This window comes from Eptatretus burgeri, chromosome 1 (assembly GCF_056783735.1).
Source record: "Eptatretus burgeri isolate ZD-2024b chromosome 1, Ebu_testis_v1, whole genome shotgun sequence".
Classification (NCBI taxonomy): Eukaryota; Metazoa; Chordata; class Myxini; order Myxiniformes; family Myxinidae; genus Eptatretus; species Eptatretus burgeri.
The window spans coordinates 100,525,147-100,551,715 of record NC_140961.1 but is presented as its reverse complement, the minus strand read 5'-3'; the positions used below and the strand labels follow the sequence as shown (position 1 = coordinate 100,551,715).

At 27.9% G+C, this 26,569-nt stretch overlaps 1 protein-coding gene across 6 annotated transcripts in view; it reads left to right on the top strand.

Annotated features, from left to right (window-relative positions):
* The first annotated feature begins 1,081 nt into the window (after positions 1 to 1,081).
* The window catches only part of SMG9 (SMG9 nonsense mediated mRNA decay factor), a 146,967-nt gene continuing 121,479 nt past the window's right edge, over positions 1,082 to 26,569 (top strand). For 3 of the 6 annotated variants that reach the window (XM_085893050.1, XM_085893097.1, XM_085893090.1), the window contains exons 1-3: positions 1,082 to 1,216; positions 1,384 to 1,515; positions 10,955 to 11,083. In XM_085893050.1, the coding sequence (XP_085749176.1) occupies positions 1,393 to 1,515; positions 10,955 to 11,083 (252 nt within the window). In that variant the 5' untranslated portion in view covers positions 1,082 to 1,216; positions 1,384 to 1,392. The remainder of the gene's footprint in view (positions 1,217 to 1,383; positions 1,516 to 10,954; positions 11,084 to 26,569) is intronic. The other 3 variants (XM_085893079.1, XM_085893070.1, XM_085893060.1) reach the window with 2 other exon arrangements.

The window sequence follows — 26,569 nt, the reverse complement described above, 5'->3', positions numbered from 1 at the left end:
ATCCAAATCTTCACCAAAATCAAATTAATTCATCTTTCTCATACACTCAACCTGTCCGCCAAGTTTTGTCTGAATCTGTCCACAACTTTTTGAGAATCCGTGGTATGCATCGTTTGAACCGATAAGTTTGCGAGAACAACGGGGTCAAGGAGGATCGTGGGAGTGAAGAGGGTGAATAGGAGGAGGATGGATGAACCGAGGGAGGAGATTGGTGAAATGCCGGCTGAGATGGGTTTGCACATTTGGTGCAGATTGGGGAAGAGGGAGAGAGTGGATAAATTGAGGGAATAAGGTATGAGGAAAAGGGGTGGACCGTGACTTTGGAGAGTGGAGTATCCTGGAATGGCCTACGTGACCCCATTCTTTAAAGAAAGAATTCTCCGGGCAGCTTACCAACTCTTCGAGGTTTAAATTCACTTTTACTTTATTTTAAAACACTCCAAGTGCGATGTTAAAAAACCGTGCTTTCTCAACGTGCAACCGCCATGGTTCTGCCAGACAGGGAGGAGCCATCGTCCTCGCCCTCTCCCAGCGGAGATGACGTCACACGTGGGCGGAGCATACATGCACATTTTACATCCAAACTTGGTGACGTCACATGGAGGAGTGTCGCGGTCAATCGAGGGTATAAGTTGGGTCCCATCGGACCTCCCCGGGAAAGGGAAGAGGAGACAACAACACTCAATGGTGGAGAATCACTTTTAAATTTCTCGGATCCGGATCCAGTTCACAGACAGCAATGTGGAGATCAATGGTCTGATCTGTTGGTCACGTGGAACCACACACACCCTGGGACGGTTTGTGTGTCCGATTCAGACCGATATGCAAACACATCGTATTTTGCACAAATATAATTATTAAATGACCATCGAGATCGTCAGAAATTTTATTGTGAAATCGATGTCAAGTACACAAGGGAGAACATAAAAATACCGATTTACAAAATCGTCTTCATGTCACTTTACAACTGTTTGTGGAACCATGGTGGAGTAGTGCGCTGTTGAATCAGGACTGTGATGGTGCGAGTTTCTTCATTTCTTTCAAATGGTTTGAAAATGACTTTGAGAATGACAATTAACGTATTGATAGCGGGAGGTAAATGTGATTAATTTTTTAATTTAAAATGTACATGAACGAGAAGGAAAGGAACTCGGAAGAGTGTGTGAGGGAGGACGCGTGGTGTGGTTTGTGTGAAACAAAGTAACACAAGTTCAGGGTAAGATGTGGAAAAAATGAGACTCATGTAAATACTTTTAGGTGTTTGATCGAGTTCTGTGGGAAACAAAGGGAAGTGTTACTTGGTTAAATTGGCCGAATGGAACTAGAAACCCATCAATGTTTTTTATTGAAACGAAACGTTCGTGGGAAATTGCATTGTTGCAGTTCCGAGATATGTCGGAGTCCGGCCACAGCCAATCGACCATGTACGCGGGGAGAAAGCGGAGAAGACGCAGAGAGCACGAGGGTTCGGCGGGTGGAGGAGGAGGGAGTCGCGAGCGGGATCGTGAGCGCAAGGTACCAATCTGCACCTGTATTGCTGTCTGTCCACACCTCAACACTCCCACCTGTCCACACGTCTACACTCCCCCCTGTCCACACGTCTACACCCCCACCTGTCCACGCCTCAACACTCCCACCTGTCCACGCGCCTACACTCCCACCTTCCCACGCGCCTACACTCCCACCTGCCCACACTCCCACCTGTCCACGCGCCCACACTCCCGCCTTCCCACGCACCTACACCCCCACCTGCCCACACTCCCGCCTGCCCACGCGCCCACACTCCCGCCGGCCCACGCGCCCACACTCCCGCCGGCCCACGCGCCCACACTCCCGCCGGCCCACGCGCCCACACTCCCGCCGGCCCACGCGCCCACACTCCCGCCGGCCCACGCGCCCACACTCCCGCCGGCCCACGCGCCCACACTCCCGCCGGCCCACGCGCCCACACTCCCGCCTTCCCACACTCCCGCCTTCCCACGCTCCCACACTCCCGCCGGCCCACGCGCCCACACTCCCGCCGGCCCACGCGCCCACACTCCCGCCTTCCCACTCCCGCCTTCCCACGCGCCCACACTCCCGCCTTCCCACGCGCCCACACTCCCGCCTGCCCACGCGCCCACACTCCCGCCTTCCCACGCGCCCACACTCCCGCCTTCCCACGCGCCCACACTCCCGCCTTCCCACGTGCCCACAGTCCCCCCGGCCACGCGCCCACGCGCCCACACTCCCGCCGGCCCACGCGCCCACACTCCCGCCGGCCCACGCGCCCACACTCCCGCCGGCCCACGCGCCCACACTCCCGCCGGCCCACGCGCCCACACTCCCGCCGGCCCACGCGCCCACACTCCCGCCTTCCCACGCGCCCACACTCCCGCCTGCCCACGCGCCCACACTCCCGCCTTCCCACGCGCCCACACTCCCGCCTTCCCACGCGCCCACACTCCCGCCTTCCCACGTGCCCACACTCCCGCCGGCCCACGCGCCCACAATCCCGCCGGCCCACGCACCCACACTCCCGCCTGCCCACGCCACTGCCTGCACGCGTGCCCGTGCCGCTCGCTGCCTGCCCGCGCACCCACGTCGCTCCCTGCCCACGCGCCAGCATCGCTGCTGGCCCGCGTCCCCGTGCTGCTGCCTACCCATGCCACACTGCCCGTGTGCCTCTGCCACCGTTTTCCTGCGTCATCGTCTTGCTGTGTATTTCTGCGTCTGTGCTAAGTGACACAGCATATAAAGTACTCTGCCAATTCTCACTCAAGATGAACCCATTTCCAACTCGCAATGAAGAAGTAATCGCAATTGGAGGGGCTACAAATGGCCAAACACTTGATGCATTTCCCTTTCTAGATTATGTAAAATTGTGCACTGCAAAGGTTTGTCAAGGTTGGTTCTCCTTCCTGAAAGTCCCTGTAATGTCCATCTTGTATTTCTCATGATCCCTCTCCCTTCCACAGATCTCCTAATGTCTCTGTTCCACACTGTTTTTTCCATCCCTCTTCTACCCCTCTTGTCTCCTTCTCCCCTTGTTGTACATTCTGTGTGTTCGCTCTCACACGAGCTTCGACATTGTACATAAAAAATATGAAGAAGTGTATAAAGCTTCCCTGTATGAAGCTTAATTTGCATACATGAGACCATGTAGGAAACCGAATTAAGTGAAAGCACCACGCTTCGTTTTAAAGCAAATGTGAGTTAACACATATACTCCTGTCAATCTACGGCTAAACCTCAAACAAATTGCAAAATAATTTATTTTTACTGCAACAAATAGAGAAATACAATTAAACAAAGTATATAAAAATGTAGCAAAGTCTACTTGGTGAGGCATGATTTATTTTTATTTGAGGTAAACATGTCGAGTGAAACAGAAGATATACAGTAGTGTGTCCTGTGCAGTCCGTCATCCAAACCATGGGAGAGAGCTCTTCAGACCAACCTTGTTACGTCACCAATTCTCCACTGAGGCAAACAATGATCATCAGCACGTATTTACGATAACTAAGGTGATTATACGTATCAAAACCCTTCACGTTATTCAACATCTTTCACCTATCTATTGTGACGGTTGTGAGCCAGGGGAGGATGGTTGTGAGCCTTTCCTACCTTTTTTTTGACATTCTTCCTACCTTTCTGACTTTCCATTTCTTTCTTCCGTACTTCGCGTGACTTTCACCTGCACACTGACGCACACCTACTGGCCTGGCACGCCTACACGTAACCCGGTTGTCCCCACTCTACGATGGAGCCACCGCATCACCTCGTATCACCTCAAAAGATTTGTGCCAGCCACGCAGTCCATAGCGTTCACCCGAGAGAATGACCAGTGACCCAGCACGACTGGGGTGCGCCTGGAGTGGAGGAGGGAGTGTGCGAGACGTGAGCCAAAACCGCCGAGCAGTGGGCGACCACAGCTTCAACCAGAGTTGTGAAAGGTGCGTCAGGACACGTAAAATACCCCACGCTACTTATTTCTCACCACCATTGCTCACCCTCTCCCCACACCTTCCTCTATTTTTTCAGGTGTCTGCTTCCATTTCATCTCAAGGTGCTAAGTAATTGTTGTTCGGCATCCAAGGGCAGGTTGAACGCATAGTAGATTAGTACAGTGCCTGTAGAAAGTCTGCACCCCCTTTCAAAATTTTCACCTTTTGTTGACTTGTAGCCTCGAATTAAATTGCATTAAACCTGACCTTTTCCACCTTTATTTACACATAGTAACCCACAACTTACAAGTGAAAAACAAATTCTACAGATTTCAGAAAATTAATTAAAAACAAAAGTAGACTATCTTGGTTGGATAAGTGTTCACCCCCCGCCCTGATAATACAATTGTAAATGAGCTCAGGTGTAACCAATCACCTTCAAAATCACACAGCAAGTTCATTGGCGTCCACCTGTGTTAAATTGCCATGATTCTGATTATTTCAGAATAAAATCAGCTGTTCTTGTAGGTTTCCTCTGCTGGGTAGTCCATTTCACAGTAAAAACTCAGCCATGAGCAGCAAGGAGCTTTCAAAAGACCTCCGGGATAAAGTTGTAGAAAAGCACAGAGCAGGGGATGAGGATAAAAATATTACAAAGGCCTTGAATATCCCTTGAAGCACAGTCAAAGCAATAATCAAGAAGTGGAAGGTGTATGGTACCACCAACACCCTGGTGAGATAAGGCTGTGCCTCCAAACTGGATGACCAAGCAAGGAGGAGACTGGTCAGAGAGGCCACCAAGAGGCCAATGGCAACTTTGAGAGAGCTACATGCCTTTATGGCAAAGACTGGTCACTGTGTGCATTTGACAATAATATCCCAAGCACGCCACAAGTGTGGCCTGCACGGTCGGGTGGCAATAAGGAAGCCATTACTCAAAAAAAGCCCACCGTAAGTCCCTTTTGAGACATGCAAAACACCATTCTGGAGATTCTGAAGCCACGTAGCAAAACATTTTGTGGTCTGACGAAACCACGATGGAACTTTTTGGCCGAAATGCAGAACGTTAAGTTTTTAAACAGATAAGCACTGCAAAAAACAAAAAGAGTGCCCACTTGGACCAAGAAAGCACAGAGTATCAAAAATACAAGTGAGAGAATAATAATAGTAAAAGAACTAGAAGGGCACTCGGTAGAGCACCCAACTGTGCCACGTAATGCCTGATCCACGAGAACATATCGGGCCCAATGCATCTTTGAGATATCGTGCTATAAATCGTTTTTGACCCCATCTCTCGATGGTGAAGAATCACTTTCAGAATTAAATAATTCTCGTATCCGGATCCAAATTTGGATCTTCACCAAAATCTAATTAATACGTCCTTGCAACACACCCAATCTGCCCACAAAATTTCATCGGGATCCGTCCACAACTTTTTTGAGATATCTTCCTATATATCAGTTTAACCCTGTCTCTCAATGGTGAAGAATCACTTTAAAAATTATCAGATCCAGATCTTCACCAGAATTGAATCTATTCTTTCTTGTGACACACCCGACCTGTCCAACAGGTTTCGTCCGCATCTGTCCACAACTTTTTGATATATTGTTAAATATCTAATTTTGGCCCGATCTCTCAATGGTGAAGTCGCTTTAAAATTCTAGTCTTCAGACCCGGATCTGGATCTTCACTAAAATCGAATCAGTTCGTCTTTGTCACACACCGAACCTGTCCACCAAGTTTCAGCCGGACACATCCACAACTTTTAGAGATATCCTGCACACAGACAAACAAGCAGTCATAGACTGGTACTTACGAAATCGTCAACTTGACCTCTGACCTTGTCCAATAAAAGCTGTCTCTTGAGAAGGTAGCGACACAACCAGAAGTTTCAACGATGATTCTGTATCACACCATCAAAAATCGAATGTTTTGGATGTTTGACCTCACTGTGACCTTGACCTTTGACCGATTTTGACCAAAATCTAATCAGCATTAGCCATCAGCCTCCTGAATCACGTGGTGTAATTTGACATTGGTCGCTTCTTCCGTTCTCGAGTTATCGTGCCCACAAACAAACAAACAAACAAACGGAAGGCATCAATATACTTACGAAATCTTTAGATTTCGTAAGTAACAAACCAGAAGGCGGCGATGGGTCGCCGAGCATGGAAACTATAAGATGTAGAGCAAAATTGATGTCATATAGCGGATAGGGAATCACCTTCAGATTATGCATATCAAATCTAATCCAGTTCCATCGACTGATAACGACTCGGTATCCATTTTAATGAAAAGTACCGAAAATGCGGTTTGAAAATGGAAATCCCAAAAGTTCGAGGGGGTGCTGTGGGTGAACAAAGATCTAAATTGAAAATCTGGCTCGATCGTTTGTAAAATGTATTCCAGACGATTAGTGTGAATTTTCATGACCATCCGACCATAACCCGAGGTGGAGTAGCATTTGGCGCTAAGGCACCTCCAGCTCTTGCATATTAACGATTTTTGCACTAATTGACCTTTAACCCCTGACCTAACCGAAATCGGTCAATATGTCTTGAAGCAAAGTTGTAGTACTCATTGAGTACCATGAACCTGCAAAGTTTCATTCGTATCTATGCACTCACCTGGTCGCTAGGGGGCCTTCAATTTTCGCGCATACCCTAATTGTAGGGGGCGCTGCGGGTAAAGTATTCCATATATCACAAAAACCGGAATATATTTGATAGAGCATCACCTGTAGATCATTCGTGCCAAATTTCACAACCCTACGTGGGATAATGGCTTTCGAAATTGATTTCGCGTGAACGGTACCGATTTTGAAGGTTTTTTGGTTGTTGCTAGGGAACCAAAGCATCCCCAGCAACCATCACAATTTCCAAAGCACTAGGTCATAAGATGTAACTCCCACCCGAGCTTGGTCAAAATCCGCCCACATTTACTACCAATTATGCTGATGCCAAACGAACAAACAAACAAACAAATAGAATTACTGACAATAAGGGTCACCAATTTCGGCGACCCAACAAAAAGAGGTGAAAACATAACCTCCTTCACCTTCGGTGGCCGAGGTAAAAACAAGGTGATAGAATCGTACATCCGAAACAACCTTATCATAAGTGTACTGTATTTTACTTTTCGATATGTGTGTGCTTTAGAGCAGAAAGCCTTGATCCCGGATGTTGTTGGGTGACTTACAGTGGCATCTGGTAAACTGTTCCACACTGGTATTACTGTGGGCATGTAGATGCAGTCATACTGAACAAGTGACCAGTGACCTCTCTGCGTCTTGCCAGTAAGACACTGTACAGCACAGTTTCCAAAGGAGGCACTTGTTCTGGAGAACCTTGATGGAATCCATGATGGAGGTAACATGGTCTTCAGAAGTGCTGGAACTTCTTCTGTGTGCAGTCTGTACATCAGACCCAGACCTGCTACAGTTCTCCTGTGTGGTCGGGGATCGATATTCAATTCATGTGGAGGGGCCTTGACGATACGTACAGCACGACGTTGCACATCATCCAGCTTTTTAAGATACATGGCACTTGCAGACATCCATACGAGGGAAGCATATTCCATTGTGCTCTGGACATGGGCTTTGTACATTTGGGCTCAGCCAAGTGGATTCAAGTATGGAGCAAAACTGCAAAAGACACACTCTGTCCAGTTCTAACGGCAATGGAATTCCCAAGCTCCGGTAGACCCCGACTCCAAGTATGTCAAGCTCGTGTACATGCTGCAAGGGCTTGCCACCCATGAAGAACTCTGGAGTATGCTCACTTGGTAGTTGTCTACTGAGAGACATAACCTTGCATCACCTTGCATTTCTTGCCATCATGTTTGGCGCAAACACAACACAACGCATCACCCAAAGAACACCATCCCTACTGAGAAGTATGGTGGTGGCACCATCATGTTATAGGGATGTTTTTCATCAGCAGGAGCTGGGGAACTTGTCAGGATAGAAGGGAAAATGGATGGAGCAAAATACAGAAAAATCCTCGAGGAAAACTTGCTGCCCTCTGCAAGAAAGCTGAAATTGGGACGGAAGTTCACCTTTCAGCATGACAATGACCCGAAGCACAGCCAAAGCTACACATAAATGTCCTTGAGTGGCCCAGTCAGAGCCCTCCCTGACCTAAATATAATCGAAAATCTGTGCATGACGAACTTTGCTGTCCATCAACACTCCCATGCAGCTTGACTGAGCTTGAACAGTTTTTTTTACAGAAGAATTGGCAAATATTGCCCAATCAATGTGTGCAAAGTTGGTAGAGACCTATCTCAACAGACTCACAGCTGTAATTGCTGTCAAAGGTGCTTCCACCAAGTTTTAACTCAGGGGGGTGGCACACTTACCAAGCTTTGTGTTTTTTCAGTTTTGTGTTTTTAATTTATTTGCTGAAATTTGTAGAATTAGTTTTTCATTTGGACGTCGTGGGTTATGATCTGTAAATAAAGGTGGGAAAAGTCTGATTGAATGCAATTTAATTCCAGGCTACAAGGCAACAAAAGGTGAAAATTTTGAAAGCGGGTGTAGACTTTCTATAGGTACTGTGTATGTGCCAGTAAATGTATGAATATTGCTTGCCTTTCCTTTCCTGGATTGTCCTGCCATTTTCCCCATTTTAATTCCTGAACTACCATCTCTCCTGCTCAATTGCTTGTGTGGAATATATTTATGAAAGGGAGTGTCTTTACCTCTTTTGCTCAGGGTTGGTGTAAGATTGTGCTCCTGGGGCAATTCACTCAAGTGATTAATTGGTGTGATGGATAGGGTGCAGCACGTAAAACCGGTTCGCTTGGCCAATTTATAGATGTTACACAGTTGCACGCACAGTTCCCCATCCATCCATCCATTTGGACCACACTCTGTGCAGAGCGTTTGTGCTGCCTAAGCAGTCTCCTTTGCTATTGTGCACAATCCTGGACGTGTCGCCACTCCGACACAGTATACCAGCATGCTGGCACTCATTTTGCCGACCTCGGAAGGATGACAGGTCGAGTTAACCCCACCTGGTATTAATTCAACAGCTGAGCGGGATTTGAACTCAGGACCCGAGGATCCCAAGCCCGCTACCCGAACCACAAAGCCAACATACAGTTTCCCATCTGTTTCATTAATCTCACAGGTACAGTAAACCAACCCTGGGCACGGAGACCCAGCTGGAAGTGTGTTGTATACAGCGTCCGGTCTTTTGATAGACATGCCGTGCTTTCGGGGTTATCCGACCTGCTCCCGTAACAATATTTAAACGAAGCAAAATGAACCAATGGACCGGACAATGGGAAAAGGGGCTGAAACATCTTTGCCACCAGTGAAAGATATTTTATGGAAAAGATAGTGGATCACTTCAGCGACTCCTGTGGCCGAGAAATTCAATATTCAGTGCTGTTTGGCGTATTTATGTGGACTATGTTCAAAGAAAATACTTGAGTCCAACCATTGTCTTTGATGGCTATGATGCAGGCCCAACCACAAAGGGTGTTACACATCGGAGGTATCCAGGAGGTGTTGTTGGTGTGAAGGTTAACTTTGTTGAACATCTGCCAATCAAGTCCAAGAAGGAACAATTCCTGGCTAACAGCACCAATAAACAGAGATCAATCAACATGTTCAGCAGGAAACTTCAAGACAATGGTTGCAAGACTATTCATGCAGAAGGTGATGCAGACCTCTTTATTGCCCAGACAGCAGTCGACGGTGTTTAAATGTACAATCACCGTCATTGAAGAAGTCGCGGATCTCCTTTCCGTCTGCTTTCATGCTAAGTTAACATATTTTGGTCTTTCCCAAATTAGAAGGAAAGACTCGTACCAGAAAGTGAAAAATTTGGACTATCCCCCAAACTACAAAAATCTTTGTGTCCAGACGTGTGCTTCCTTCTGCCATTCATTCACACAACATCATGCCTGTTTGGGATTGGGAGAGGTTATCAGGAAAGTAAAAAGTGATTTTCATTTCAAAACTAGAACGGGCACTCAGTAGAGCGCATACCTTCGCCAACGCTACATCCCCCCCCCCCCCCCAGAAACCGTTCATTGTGAGGGTATTTAATCCCATACCACATCTGCCATCTCATATGTGTTATGATGGCTTAAAAACCTTAAATTTCCTGCTGTTTGACACTGATTCACGTACATTGTACAATTTCTGTATGAACTCCTTGACCTTTTTGGGTGTCAGTGTCAAGTCAATCTGATGACAACTGGTCACGTTATAAGATATTATTTTCTGGCATTTTAGGGGCATTAAGCACACATGAGTTTCTGTTTTTCTAAATAAGTTATTTATTGTGAACAAACGTTCATTGTACAAAAATGACGATTTTGACCTTTTCATGACCTTGACCTTTCTACTCTTAATTTTGAAATTGGTATTAGAGTGTGGGGAAAAGAACAGTCAACATTTTGGTGTTGGTTTCATGCAAATCGGATAAGAATTGACCGTGTTATGACTAAAACCAAACATTTTGCAATGTCGTGACCCCCCCTGACCTTTGACTCCCACTCGCTAATAAGGGTTATTACGTCATTGTGTCATGTCACATATCACAAGATGGGGCATTGAATTCTGAACATTTTGGCATTAGTTTCATGCAAATTGGATACAAATTGACCGCGCTATGGTAAAAAGATGATTTTGACCTTTTCATGACCTTGACCTTTGACCCGATCGGTCCCAAAATCTAATCAAATGGTCCTCGGATAATAACCAATCATCCCACCAAATTTGCTGCGATTCAGTTCAAAACTTTTGGAGTTATGCGAATACCAAACAAACAAACACACATATTCACAAATAAATAAATACACAGCGATCAAAACATAACTTTCGCAACAAAGTTTGCGAAGGTAAACAGACAAGTTTTCTGATGTAGAGAAGTGTCTATGGCATGTCAGCTGGTGAGAAGGCTCTCACCTGTTTTTACCCTACGTACAATGGAATGCTTGTTGATGGCTTCGATGTCATGCATTCTGGAAGGTTCTGTGAGAAGGTGTCGTCAACAAGTTCTACTTTTGTACAGATACACACACTCCGTCCAACAGCAGCCGCAGCACGCTGTCACAGTACCGGTGTGTATCTTCAGGTTCAACAGTGCATGGGGAAATCTTGCGACATGGATCCAGAAGACTGGGGACTGTACAAATTCAGGGTAAGCTTGAACCTCAAACAACAGATCTATCACCAGCTCCAGATGCTCTTCTTGGAGTGATGTGGTGTAACTGTAAATCAGATTGTGAAAAAGGTGTACCTGTAGGAGACATGGACTGGAATGTTCTATTCCCTGCGGAGACTGTAGCGGTGTTCGCGGTGCAAATTTGGCTCATCTTCCATGTGACAATGTTGGTGATGAACTCTGACATATCATATGTGAGGAGCAAGAAGAATGTTTTGGTATTTTTCTGCAATTTGTGGATAACAAGGTGAACTTTAGTGTTTACAAGTGCCAGCTGATGAAAATAAATTGTTCTTACTGATAATATAACTTTTTTTTTGTTAGAAATGATTAGTTTTAGTATCGTGCTTATCACTGGAAGTGGCGATTCATCTTTCACCTTCGTTTATCCAAGCAAAATAGACTGGCGAGCAGAGCGTCTGAACAAGAATGAATTAACTGCTTTAAAATTGTATTCCACAATACGTCTCTCATTCGTATTACACGACAAATGTACATAAATGTCCTTTAACATCTCATGAAATACAAAGTTTATTCAAGTTTGAATTCGTGACTCACTGAAGGACCCCATCTTTACTTATAAATGTCAGTGTGTGTGTGTGTGTGTCAGTGTGTCTCTTTCGTGACTCCAAAACCATGAAGCCGAGCAGCCTGAAACTTTGCATGAATGTTAAGGAAACTCCAAGGGAGTGAGTGCTTGAGTGATTAACGAGTGGTTGGGTTAAATAAAACACCCCTTTTGAAGATAATTAACATACTTATTTAATCATTCTCAGCCGGCTTGCTCTCGACGGGGTCTTAAGGCGCATGCGTCCTCTGTAACCTCGTTCTTCCTCGCTGGGGCCTCAAATCGCCATTTTGTTCAGCCTGCTAAACAGCCTGTTCAGCCTGTTGGAACAGGCCGCAACGGTTTATTCACAATAAAGCACTCAAAATGTTTTTTTTCCACTTTCCTTACTCGTATGATCGAATGCCTCCTTTTCATCCCGATGAATCGCTGCATACATCACATTTGTAAGTGCTATAGTTTTCAAATTATGAGGTCGGAGCGATTTTATGCATTATATGATGCGATTTTAAACGATCGACTCTCACGGATTAATTAATGCATGTAATTGAAATATAATTTGAGTTTGGAGGATCGGATCACGTCGACTGAATATCTCGAAATCTGGAGTGAAATCTGAAAATGTGAAGAAATCTGCAATGTTTGGTTTTTTTTTTTTTTGCGGGTACGTGCCATTACCGATCAGCTTTCCAAGCCAGCTATTCCGAGTCGACCATTTCATTGGAGTGCTTGAGTCACTTGCCAAGCGCCCTCCACTACCACAATCGAGAGGGATGTACACTCGGCAGTTGCTTCAAGGTGGAGGTACGTGGTATATTTGGGGCCTCTCTGCCGTTGTGTGTCTATGCTTGGTTACGAACATTGTGGTGGCAAAGTTTCATCCCATATCTGATGATCGTGATGGGTGGTTGATGTTTTAACCTTTTAACCTCAGCAGCGTACGAGTGATCACTTTTTCCTTTGTCCTCGTGACTGTTTCTAAAGCAATTGGTTGTTTTATATCAATCGGTTATTCTTTATCAGGGTTATATGGTTTCACTTTGTGAGTTTCAAAGCAAAATGTGTTTGACTAGTGAGGTACCCATGTTATGCGTGGGAGGGCCTGCACAGTCAGTTCGTGAAGGACTTGCATAAAAATGGCGAAAGTACAAATGCTTCAATCTCTCTATATGTTCATGACAAACAGAATCATTCCAATCACAAATTCATACTCGACCATTTGAAAAACAAAATAGAATGTTAGAAACATTCGTGAAGTAAAGGAAAATAAATGTCATTCTTGCGTTTCGTCCGGATTGGGAACAGTTTCATACGGATCAAAACTCAAAATCACAATTTTGTTGAGGTATTTATGAAACCTCCCCCCACTCCTGAGGACACCAGTTGGGACCCCAACATTCCACACAGGGTATGGCGAGTCTGGCCATAAAACTGAGGGAGTAGTTCGGGGACAGACGGACGGACAAATTCTGGTCAGATCAGGTATGGGAGCATGTGCCAGAGCAGCGTGTCGCTGCGTCTGCTTTCCGCCGGTACTCCAGGGGCCTCCGTCTGGCCATCCCCCAGGCAGATGCCTGGCCCATCCCAATCTCCTTGAGATGCCAATCAACCTGCTGCAACCACGAGGAACGTGGTCGGCCCATTGGCCTCCTCCACTCAGGAGGCTCCCTTGCTGAGCCACGTGTCCCTACAGCCGCAGCTGATGCTCATGGACTATGTAGGTAACAAATCTCATTTGAGTCTCTGCAACCGCTCGTTGGACACAAAGTCGGACCAGCAATTGCCAAGGATTCTCTGAAGAGACCTGGTACCAAAGGAATTCAGTCTCCGTCTGAAATTCTTGGTCAGAGTCCAAGTCTCGCATCCATAGAGCATTAACTGGAAGCACCAAGGACCTGAAGACTTGGACTTTCGTCCTCCCGCACAGGTATCGGCAGTGCCACACCCCATGATCCAGTGAATCCATGACTCCCCAGGCCTGACCCAGATGTCTATTGACCTCTGACTCACAACCAGCAGAGACATGAATATCACTGCCAAGGTAAGTGAATCTCTCCATGACTTCAACATGCTCACCACAAACTCTACCATTCAAACTCCTGCTTGATAAATATAGATATTTGATGTGCGTGCGTGCACGTTCTCATAAAGCATAACATATTCTCTCTTCTAACTTCCCTACTCCCACCCCACTCTGCCTTTGTCCCACCCTTGCTCCAGCCCCCTCCTGAAACGGTTCTCTCTCTCTCTCTCTCTCTCTCTCTCTCTCTCTCTCTCTCTCTCTCTCTTTCTCTCTTTCTCTCTTTCTCTCTTTCTCTCTTTCTCTCTTTCTCTCTTTCTCTCTTTCTCTCTTTCTCTCTTTCTCTCTTTCTCTCTTTCTCTCTTTCTCTCTTTCTCTCTTTCTCTCTTTCTCTCTTTCTCTCTTTCTCTCTTTCTCTCTTTCTCTCTTTCTCTCTTTCTCTCTTTCTCTCTTTCTCTCTTTCTCTCTTTCTCTCTTTCTCTCTTTCTCTCTTTCTCTCTTTCTCTCTTTCTCTCTTTCTCTCTTTCTCTCTTTCTCTCTTTCTCTCTTTCTCTCTTCTCTCTCTCTCTCTCTCTCTCTCTCTCTCTCTCTCTCTCTCTTCTCTCTCTCTCTCTTTCTCTCTTCACTCTCTCTTCTCTCTTTCTCTCTTCTCTCTTTCTCTCTTTCTCTCTTTCTCTCTTTCTCTCTTTCTCTCTTTCTCTCTTTCTCTCTTTCTCTCTTTCTCTCTTTCTCTCTTTCTCTCTTTCTCTCTTTCTCTCTTTCTCTCTTTTCTCTCTTTCTCTCTTTCTCTCTTTCTCTCTTTCTCTCTTTCTCTCTTTCTCTCTTTCTCTCTTTCTCTCTTTCTCTCTTTCTCTCTTTCTCTCTTTCTCTCTTTCTCTCTTTCTCTCTTTCTCTCTTTCTCTCTTTCTCTCTTTCTCTCTCTCTCTTTCTCTCTTTCTCTCTTTCTCTCTTTCTCTCTTCTCTCTCTTTCTCTCTTTCTCTCTTTCTCTCTTTCTCTCTTTCTCTCTTTCTCTCTTTCTCTCTTTCTCTCTTTCTCTCTTTCTCTCTTTCTCTCTTCTCTCTTTCTCTCTTTCTCTCTTTCTCTCTCTTTCTCTCTTTCTCTCTTTCTCTCTTTCTCTCTTTCTCTCTTTCTCTCTTTCTCTCTTTCTCTCTTTCTCTCTTTCTCTCTTTCTCTCTTTCTATATATATATATATAATATATAACTCTTTTCTATATATACTTCTAACATATATATATATAACATATATATATATATATAACATATAAATATGTATATATATATAATATATATATATATGTTTATAACATATAACATATATATATATATATATATATATATATAACATATATATATAACATATAACATATAACATATATATATAACATATATATATATATATATATATAACATATATATATATATATAACATATATATATAATATATATATATATATATATATATATATATATATATATATATAACATATATATATATATATATATATATATATATATATATAACATATAACATATATATAACATATATATATATATATATATATAACATATAACATATATATATATATATATAACATATATATATAACATATATATATATATATATATAACATATATATATATATATAACATATAACATATAACATATAACATATATATATAACATATATATATATATATATATATATATATATATATATATATATAACATATATATATAACATATATATATACATATAACATATAACATATATATATATATATATATATATATATAACATATATATATATATACATATATAACATATAACATATAACTTATATATATATATATATAACATATATATATATATATATATATATATATATATATAACATATAATATATATATATAACATATAACATATAACATATATATATATATATATAACATATATATATATATATAACATATATATATATATATATATATATATATATATATAACATATATATAACGTAATAATATATAAATATATATAATATATATATATATATATAACATATGTATATTTATAATATATAACATATATATATATAACATATATATATAACATATAACATATGTTTATATAAATAATAACATATATATATATATATAACATATAAATATATAATAATATATATGTTTTGTAAATAATAAAAATATGTTTATATATAAATATAATATATATATATGTTTAATATATAATATATAATATATAATAATATAAATATAATATATAATGTTTATATATGTGTATATAATATGTATATATAATATATATGTATGTAAATAATAAATATGTTTAATAAATAATAAATATGTTATGTTTTAATAAATAATAAATAATAATATTTAATAAATATAAATATGTATAAATATAAATAAATAATAAATATGTTTGTAATATAATAAATATGTTTATAAATATGTAAATATATAATATTAATAAATAATAAATATAAATATGTTTTAATAAATATATAATGTTTTAATAAATATAAATATGTTTTAATAAATAATAAATAATATGTTTGTAAATATATAAATAATAAATAATAAATATGTTGTAATAATAAATATGTTTAATAAATAATAAATATGTGTTTATAATATGTTTAATAATAAATAAATATGTTTAATATAAATATAATAATAAATATGTTTTGTAAATAATATTAAATATGTTTATATATGTAAATAAATAATAATAATAATATATAAATATATAAATAATAATAATAATATGTTTAATAAATAATAAATATGTTTAATAAATAATGTAAATAATAAATATAAATAATATTTAATAAATAATAAATATGTTTAATAATAAATATGTAAATAATAAATATATATATGTTTTAAATAATAAATATGTTATAAATAATATGTTTTATAATAAATAATAAATAATAAAATAATATAAATAATGTAAATAATAAATAATGTTTAATAAATAATAAATAATAATAATATGTTTAATAAATATGTAAATAATAAATAATATAAATAATAAATAAATAATATATGTAAATAATAAATAATAAATAATATTTTAATAAATAATAAATATAAATGTATGTTTATAATAAATATGTTTAATAATAATAATAAATGTTTTTAATAAATAATAAATAATAAATATGTTGTAATAATAAATAATAAATAATGTTTAATAAATAATAAATAATAAATGTTTAATAAATAATAAATAATAAATATGTTTGTAAATAATAAATATGTTTAATAAATAATAAATATAAATAATATTTTAATAAATAATAAATATGTTTAATAAATAATAAATAATAAATATGTTTAATAATAATATAAATATGTTTAATAAATAATAAATAATAAATAATAAATATGTAATAATATGTAATATGTTTTATGTATAATATAATAATAAATATGTTTATGTAAATAATAAATATAAATATAAATAATATTTAATAAATAAATATAAATAATATTTTAATAAATAAATATAAATATGTTTAATAAATAATAATAAATAATAAATAATATAAATATATAATAAATATGTTTTTAATAAATAATGTAAAATATGTTTAATAAATAATAAATATAAATATGTTTTAATAAATAATAAATAATATGTTTAATAAATAATGTAAATAATATGTAATAAATATAATATATGTGTAAATAATATAATAAATAATATATTTAATAATAATATGTTAATAATAATATGTAAATATTTAATAATATAATATATGTTTAATAAATAATAAATATAAATAATAAATATGTTTAATAAATAATAAATAATATGTAAATATGTAAATAATAAATATAATAATATTTAATATAATAAATAATGTTTAAATAATAAATATGTTTAATGTTTAATAAATAATAAAATAAATAATATTTTAATAAATATAAATATGTTTAATAAATAATAATATGTTTAATAAATATAAATATGTTAATAAATATGTTTTAATAAATAATAATATGTTTAATAAATAAATAAATATGTGTTTTAATAAATAATAAATATGTTTAATAAATAATAAATAATAATAAATAATAAATAATAATGTTTAATAAATAATAAATATGTTTTAATATTTAATAAATAATAAATATGTTTAATAAATATAAATATGTTTAAATAATAAATAAATAATAAATATGTTAATAAATAATAAATATGTAAATAATATGTATTATGTAAATAATAAATAATATGTTTAATAATAATAAATATGTAAATAATAAATAATAAATAATAAATAATAAATATGTTAATAATAATATGTAAATATGTAATAAATAATAAATAATAAATATGTAAATAATAATAATAAATATAATAAATATGAAATATGTTATAAATATAATAATAAATAATAAATAATAAATAATATGTTTAATAATAATGTTTATGTAAATATGTAATATAATAATGTTTAAATAATAAATATGTTTAAATGTAAATAATAAATAATAAATATGTTAATAAATAAATAATAAATATGTTTGTAAATAATAAATAATAAATAATATGTTTAATAAATGTAAATATATTTTAATAAATATGTAAATAAATAATATGTTTAATAAATAATAAATATGTTTAATAATATAATAAATATGTAAATAATAATAAATAATAAATAATGTTTAATAAATAATAAATATAAATATGTTTAATAAATAATAAATATGTTGTAATAATAAATAATAATAAATAATAAATATGTTGTAATAAATAATAAATATGTTTAATGTTTAATAAATAATAAATAATGTTTAATAAATAATAAATGTTTTAATAAATAATAAATAATAAATGTTTAATAAATGTAAATATGTTTAATAAATAATAAATATGTTTAATAAAATAATAAATATGTTTAATAAATAATAAATAAATATGTTTTAATAAATAATAAATATGTTTAATAAATAATAAATATGTTTAATAAATATAATAATAAATATGTTTTTAAATAATAAATAATATATTTAATAAATATATAATATGTAATAATATGTAAATAATAAATAATGTAAATATAATAAATAATATTTAATAAATAATAAATATAATGTTTAATAAATAATAAATATAATATGTAATATAATATAATATATGTAATAAATAATAATATAATATATGTTTAATAAATAATGTAAATATGTTTTAATAATATAATAATGTTTTAATAAATAATAAATAATAAATGTTTAATAAATAATAAATATGTTTGTAAATAATAAATATATAAAATATGTTAATATGTAATAAAATAAATATGTTTAATAAATATGTAAATAATATGTTTAATAATAAAATATGTAAATAATAATATATATGTTATGTAAATAATATGTTTAATAAATAATAAATATGTTTAATAAATAAATAAATAATAAATAAATAATAAATATGTTTTATGTGTGTAAATAATAAATAATAAATAATAAATAATAAATAATAATATGTAAATAATAATAAATAATAATAATAATATGTTAATAATAAATATGTTTATATAAATATGTTTAATAAATAATAAATATGTTTTAATAATAATAAAATATGTTTAATAAATATAAATAATATTTAATAAATAATAAATATGTTTAATAAATAATAAATATGTTTAATAAATATAAATATGTTTAATAAATAATAAATATATATGTTTAATAAATAATAAATAATATTTAATATAAATAATAAATAATGTTTAATATAAATAATAATAAATATGTAATAATATAATAATAAATATGTAAAATATAAATAATATAAATAATAAATAATAAATAATAAATATGTTTTAATAAATAATAAATATGTTTAATAAATAATAAATAATATTTTAATAAATAATAAATAATATAATATGTTTAATAAATAATAAATATGTTTAATAAATAATAAATATGTTTTAATAAATAATAAATATGTTTTAATAATAAAATATATATGTAATAAATATGTTTAATGTAATAATAATAAATAATATGTTTATAAATATGTAATAATAATATTAATGTTTGTAAATAATGTAAATAATAAATGTTTAATAAATATGTAATATAAATATAATAAATATGTTATAAATATATGTTTAATAAATGTAAATAATGTTTATAAATAATAAATAATAAATATAAATAAAATAAATATGTTTAATAATAATAAATAATAATAAATATAAATATGTTTAATAAATAATAAATATGTTTAATAAATATGTTTAATAAATAATAAATAATAAATATGTTTAATAAATAATAAATAATGTTTTAATAAATAATAATATGTTATAAAATAAATAATAAATATGTTTATAAATAATAAATATGTTTAATATAAATATAAATATGTTTAATAAATAATATATGTAATAATATATGTTTAATAAATATAAATAATATGTTTATAAATAATAAATAATATTTTAATAAATATAAATAATATATGTATAAATAATAAATAAATAATATGTTTTATAAATAATAAATAATATAATATGTAATAATAAATATGTTTAATAATAATAAATAATAAATATATGTTTTAATAATATAATATAAATATGTTAATAATGTATAAATAATGTTAATAAATATATAAATAAATAATAAATAATAAATAATAAATGTAAATATATTTAATAAATAATAAATAATATGTTTAATAATAATAATAAATAATAAATATGTTTTAATGTTTGTAAATAATAAAATATATATAATATGTTTAATAAATAATATATAATAAATAAATAATAAATATGTTTTATAAATAATAAATATAAATATGTTTAATAAATAATAATATAATATATTTAATAAATAATAAATATGTAAATATATAATATGTTATGTAAATATATATGTTTATAAATAAATATGTTGTAAATATATAATAATATAATAAATATGTATATATAATAATAATAATATAATATTTTATAAATAATAATATGTTTATATATAATATATATATATGTATAATAATGTAATATATGTATAATATGTAATAATAAATATATATGTATATATATATATAATATATATATATAATAAATAATAAATATGTTATATATAATATATATATATATTTAAATATAATATATATATATATGTAATATAATAATATATATATGTATTAAATATATATATGTAATATATAAATATATATATTAATATATATGTAAATATATAATATGTTTATATATATAAATAATATATTAATATATATATATATGTATATATATATATATATATATATTTAATATAATATATATATATATGTTTAATATATATATATGTAAATATATATATATTAATAATAATATGTATGTAATAATATATATAATAATATATATATATATATATATGTTTAATATATGTTTAAATATGTAATATATATATGTTGTATATATAATATATATATATGTGTTATAAATATATATATGTAATAATAATATATAAATATATATATAATAATAAATATATGTTTAAATAATATATGTAAATATGTATAAATAATATATATGTAATAATATATATATAAATAATAAATATATATAATATATATAATAAATATATGTGTTGTAAATATATAATATAAATATATATAATAATATATATATGTAATAATAAATATAAATAATATAATAAATATGTTTAAATAATAATATGTAAATAATAAATATGTTTGTAAATAATAAATAATAAATATGTTTAATATAAATATAAATATGTTTGTAAATAATAAATAATAAATATATGTAAATAATATGTTTAATAAATAATAAATATGTTTATATAAATATGTTGTATAATATAATATATGTTATAAATAATAAATATGTTTTGTATAAATAATAAATATAAATAATAATATGTTTATAAATAATAATATGTTTAATAAATATAAATATGTTTTAATATAATAAATATAAATAATATGTATAATATAATAAATAATATATATTTTAATAAATAATAAATAATAAATATGTTTATAAATATATATATGTTATAATATGTAAATAATATAAATATATATAAATAATAAATAATAATAAATATGTTTTAATAATAAATAAATAATAAATATGTAATATATATGTAAATAATAATAATGTAAATAATAAATATGTATATGTAATAAATATAATATAATGTAAATAATAAATAATATGTTTAATAATAAATAATAAATATGTTTAATAATAAATAATAAATATGTTTAATAAATATAAATAATAAATAATAAATAATATAATAAATAAATATGTTTATATAAATATAATAAATATGTTTAATAAATAATAAATAAATAATAAATAATAATATAATAATAAATAATAAATAAATATGTTTAATAAATAATAAATATGTAAATATGTAAATAATAAATAATAAATATTTAATAAATAATAAATAATAATAATAAATATAAATAATGTTATATAAATATAAATATGTTTAATAAATATAAATAATGTTAATAAATAATGTAAATATATGTAAATATTAATAAATAATATGTAATATAAATATAAATATGTTTGTAATATATAATATGTTTAATAAATAATAAATAATGTTTAATAATATAAATAATAAATATGTGTAAATAATAAATAATAAATAATGTTTAATAAATAATAAATAATAAATATAAATAATAAATAATGTTTAATAAATATGTAAATAATAAATATATTGTAAATAATAAATATGTTTAATAAATATAAATATGTTGTAAATATAAATAATAAATAAATAATAAATAATGTAAATATGTTTAATAAAATAATAATATAAATGTTTAATAAATATAAATAATATGTAATAATAAATAATAAATATATAATAAATAATAAATATGTTTAATAAATATAAATATGTAATATGTTTAATAAATAATAAATATATGTAATATAAATATAAATATGTTTAATAAATAATAAATAATAAATATGTTTAATAAATAATAAATATGTTTTAATAAATAAATATGTTTAATGTTTAATAAATAATAAATATGTTTAATAAATATAAAATGTAAATAATAAATAATAAATATGTTTAATAAATAATAATAAATATGTTTAATAAATAATAAATAATAAATAATAAATAAATATAATATGTTTAATGTAAATAAATATGTTTAATAAATAATAAATAATAATAAATAATAAATAATATTTTGTAAATATAATAAATAATAAATATGTTTAATAAATAAATAATAAATATGTTTAATAATAATAATAAAATAATAAATGTAAATATGTTTAATGTTTTAATAAATAATAAATAATATGTTTAATAAATAATAAATGTTAATAAATAATAATATGTTTTAATAAATAATAAATAATAAATATGTTTAATAAATAATAAATAATAAATATAAATAATAAATGTAAATAATGTTTAATAAATAATAAATATGTAATATGTTTAATAAATAATAAATATGTTTAATGTTTAATAAATATGTTATGTTTTAATAAATGTAAATATTTTATAAATAATAAATATATGTTTAATAAATAATAAATATGTTTAATAATAATATAATGTAAATAATATGTTATATAAATGTTTGTAAATAATAAATAAATATATATTTAATAAATATGTAAATATGTTTATAAATAATAAATATGTTTTAATAAATAATATATAATATGTTTAAATATATAATATGTTTAATAAATAATAAATATGTAAATAATAATAATATGTTTAATAAATATGTATGTTTAATAAATAATATGTTTAATATAATATGTTTATGTATAAATATGTAATATTTAATAATAATAAATATGTTTAATAAATAATAATATGTTTAATATGTTTAATAAATAATAAATAAATATATGTGTTTATGTATAAATAATAATATGTTTAATAAATATGTTTTGTAAATATAATAATATGTTTATGTATATGTTTAATAATATAATATTTAATATTAATAAATAATAAATATGTTTAATAAATAATAATATGTTTTAATAAATAAATATGTTTTAATAAATAATAAATATAATATGTTTAATAAATAATAAATATGTTTAATAAATAATAATATGTTTAATAATATAATAATATGTATATAAATAAATATGTTTATATGTAAATAATATGTAATAAATATATATATGTAAATAATATATATATGTAAATATATATGTTTAATAAATAAATAAATATGTTTAATATAATATATATAATAAATATGTAAATAATATAATAATAATAATAAATATGTTTAATAAATAATAAATAATAATATGTTGTAAATAATAAATATGTAATATATGTAATAAATATAATAATAAATATATATGTATATAAATAATAAATAATATTTTAATAAATATAAATATATATTGTAAATAAATAATAAATATGTTTAATAAATAAATATATGTTTTAATAAATGTAAATAATGTTTAATAAATAATAAATATGTAAATAATAATATAATAAATATATGTTAATAAATAATAAATATAAATAATGTTTAATAAATAATAAATATGTTTAATAAATATAAATATAAATGTAAATATGTTTAATAAATAATAAATATGTTTAATAATATAAATATGTTTTAATGTAAATAATGTTTAATAAATAAATAATAAATATGTTTATAAATAAATATAATATGTTTAATAAATAATAAATAATAAATATGTTTAATAAATATAATAATAATAATATGTTTAATAATAATATATGTAATAATATATATATGTAATAAATAATAAATATGTTTAATAAATAATAATATGTTTTTAAATATAAATAATATATATATATATATATGTTTAATAAATAATAAATAATATGTATATATGTAAATAATAATATGTATAAATATAATAATATATAAATAATAAATATGTTTAAATAATAAATATGTGTAAATAATAAATAAATAATAAATATGTTTTAATGTTTTAATAAATATAATAAATATGTTTTAATAAATATAAATAAATATGTTTAATAAATAATAAATAATATAAATATGTTTAATAATATATAAATATAAATATAAATAATAAATATAATAAATAATAAATAATAAATATATGTAAATAATAAATAATAAATATGTTTAATATTTAATAAATATAAATATATTTTAATAAATAATAAATAATATTTTAATAAATAATAAATAATGTTTTAATAAATAATAAATATGTTTAATAAATAATAAATAATAAATATGTTTAATAAATAATAAATATGTTTAATGTAATAATAAATAATAAATATGTTTAATAAATAATAAATATGTTTTAATAAATAATAAATAATATTTAATAAATATGTAAATAATATTTAATAAATATAAATATGTTTAATAAATAATAAATAATATTGTAAATAATAAATATGTTTAATAAATAATAAATATGTTTAATAAATATAATAAATATGTTTAAATAATAAATAATAAATAATAAATATGTTTAAATATGTAATAATATGTAAATAATATATGTTTAATAAATAATATAATATGTTAAATAATAATAAATATATAAATAATAATGTAAATATATATGTTTAATAAATAATAAATATAAATATGTAATAAATATATTTAATAAATAATAAATATATGTTTAATAATAATATAATATGTAAATATGTTTAATAAATAATAATATATATTTAATAAATATAAATAATAAATATGTTTAATAATAATATAAATATGTAAATATGTTTAATAAATAATAAATATATAATGTATAATAAATAATAAATATAATATGTTAATAAATAATAATATATGTTAATAAATAATAATATAAATATGTTTAAATAAATAATAAATAATGTTTAATAAATAATAAATAATAAATATGTTTAATAAATAATAATAAATAATATGTATGTAAATAATAAATATGTTTAAATAATAAATGTAATAAATATAAATATGTGTAAATAATAAATAATAAATATGTTTGTAAATATAATAATAATATGTAATAAATAATAAATAAATATGTTTAATAAATAATAAATAATAAATAATATGTAATAATAAATAATAAATGTAAATAATAATAATAAATAATAAATATAAATATATGTTAATAAATAATAAATAATATGTAAATATAAATATGTTTAATGTAAATATATAAATATAATATGTTTTAATAAATAATAAATAATGTTTAATATAATAAATAATAAATATGTTTGTAAATAATAAATATAAATATGTTTTAATAAATAATAAATAAATATGTTTTAATAAATAATAAATAATAAATATGTTTAATAAATAATAAATAAATATGTTTAATATGTTAATAAATAATAAATAATGTTTTAATAAATAATAAATAATGTTTTAATAAATAATAAATAATGTTTAATAAATATAAATAATGTTTTAATAAATAATAAATATGTTTTAAATAATAAATAATAAATATAATAAATAATAATAAATAATAAATAATAAATATGTTAAATAATATGTAAATATAAATAATAATAAATATGTAAATAATAAATATAATAATATTTAATAAATATAAATATGTTTTAATAAATAAATAATATGTTTTAATAAATAATAATATAATAATAATATTTAATAAATATAAATAATGTAATAAATAATAAATATGTAAATAATATATAAATATGTATAATATAATATAATAAATATATTTTAATAAATAATAATATAATGTAAATATGTAAATATAAATATGTAATATGTTAATAAATAATAAATATATTAATAAATATAAAT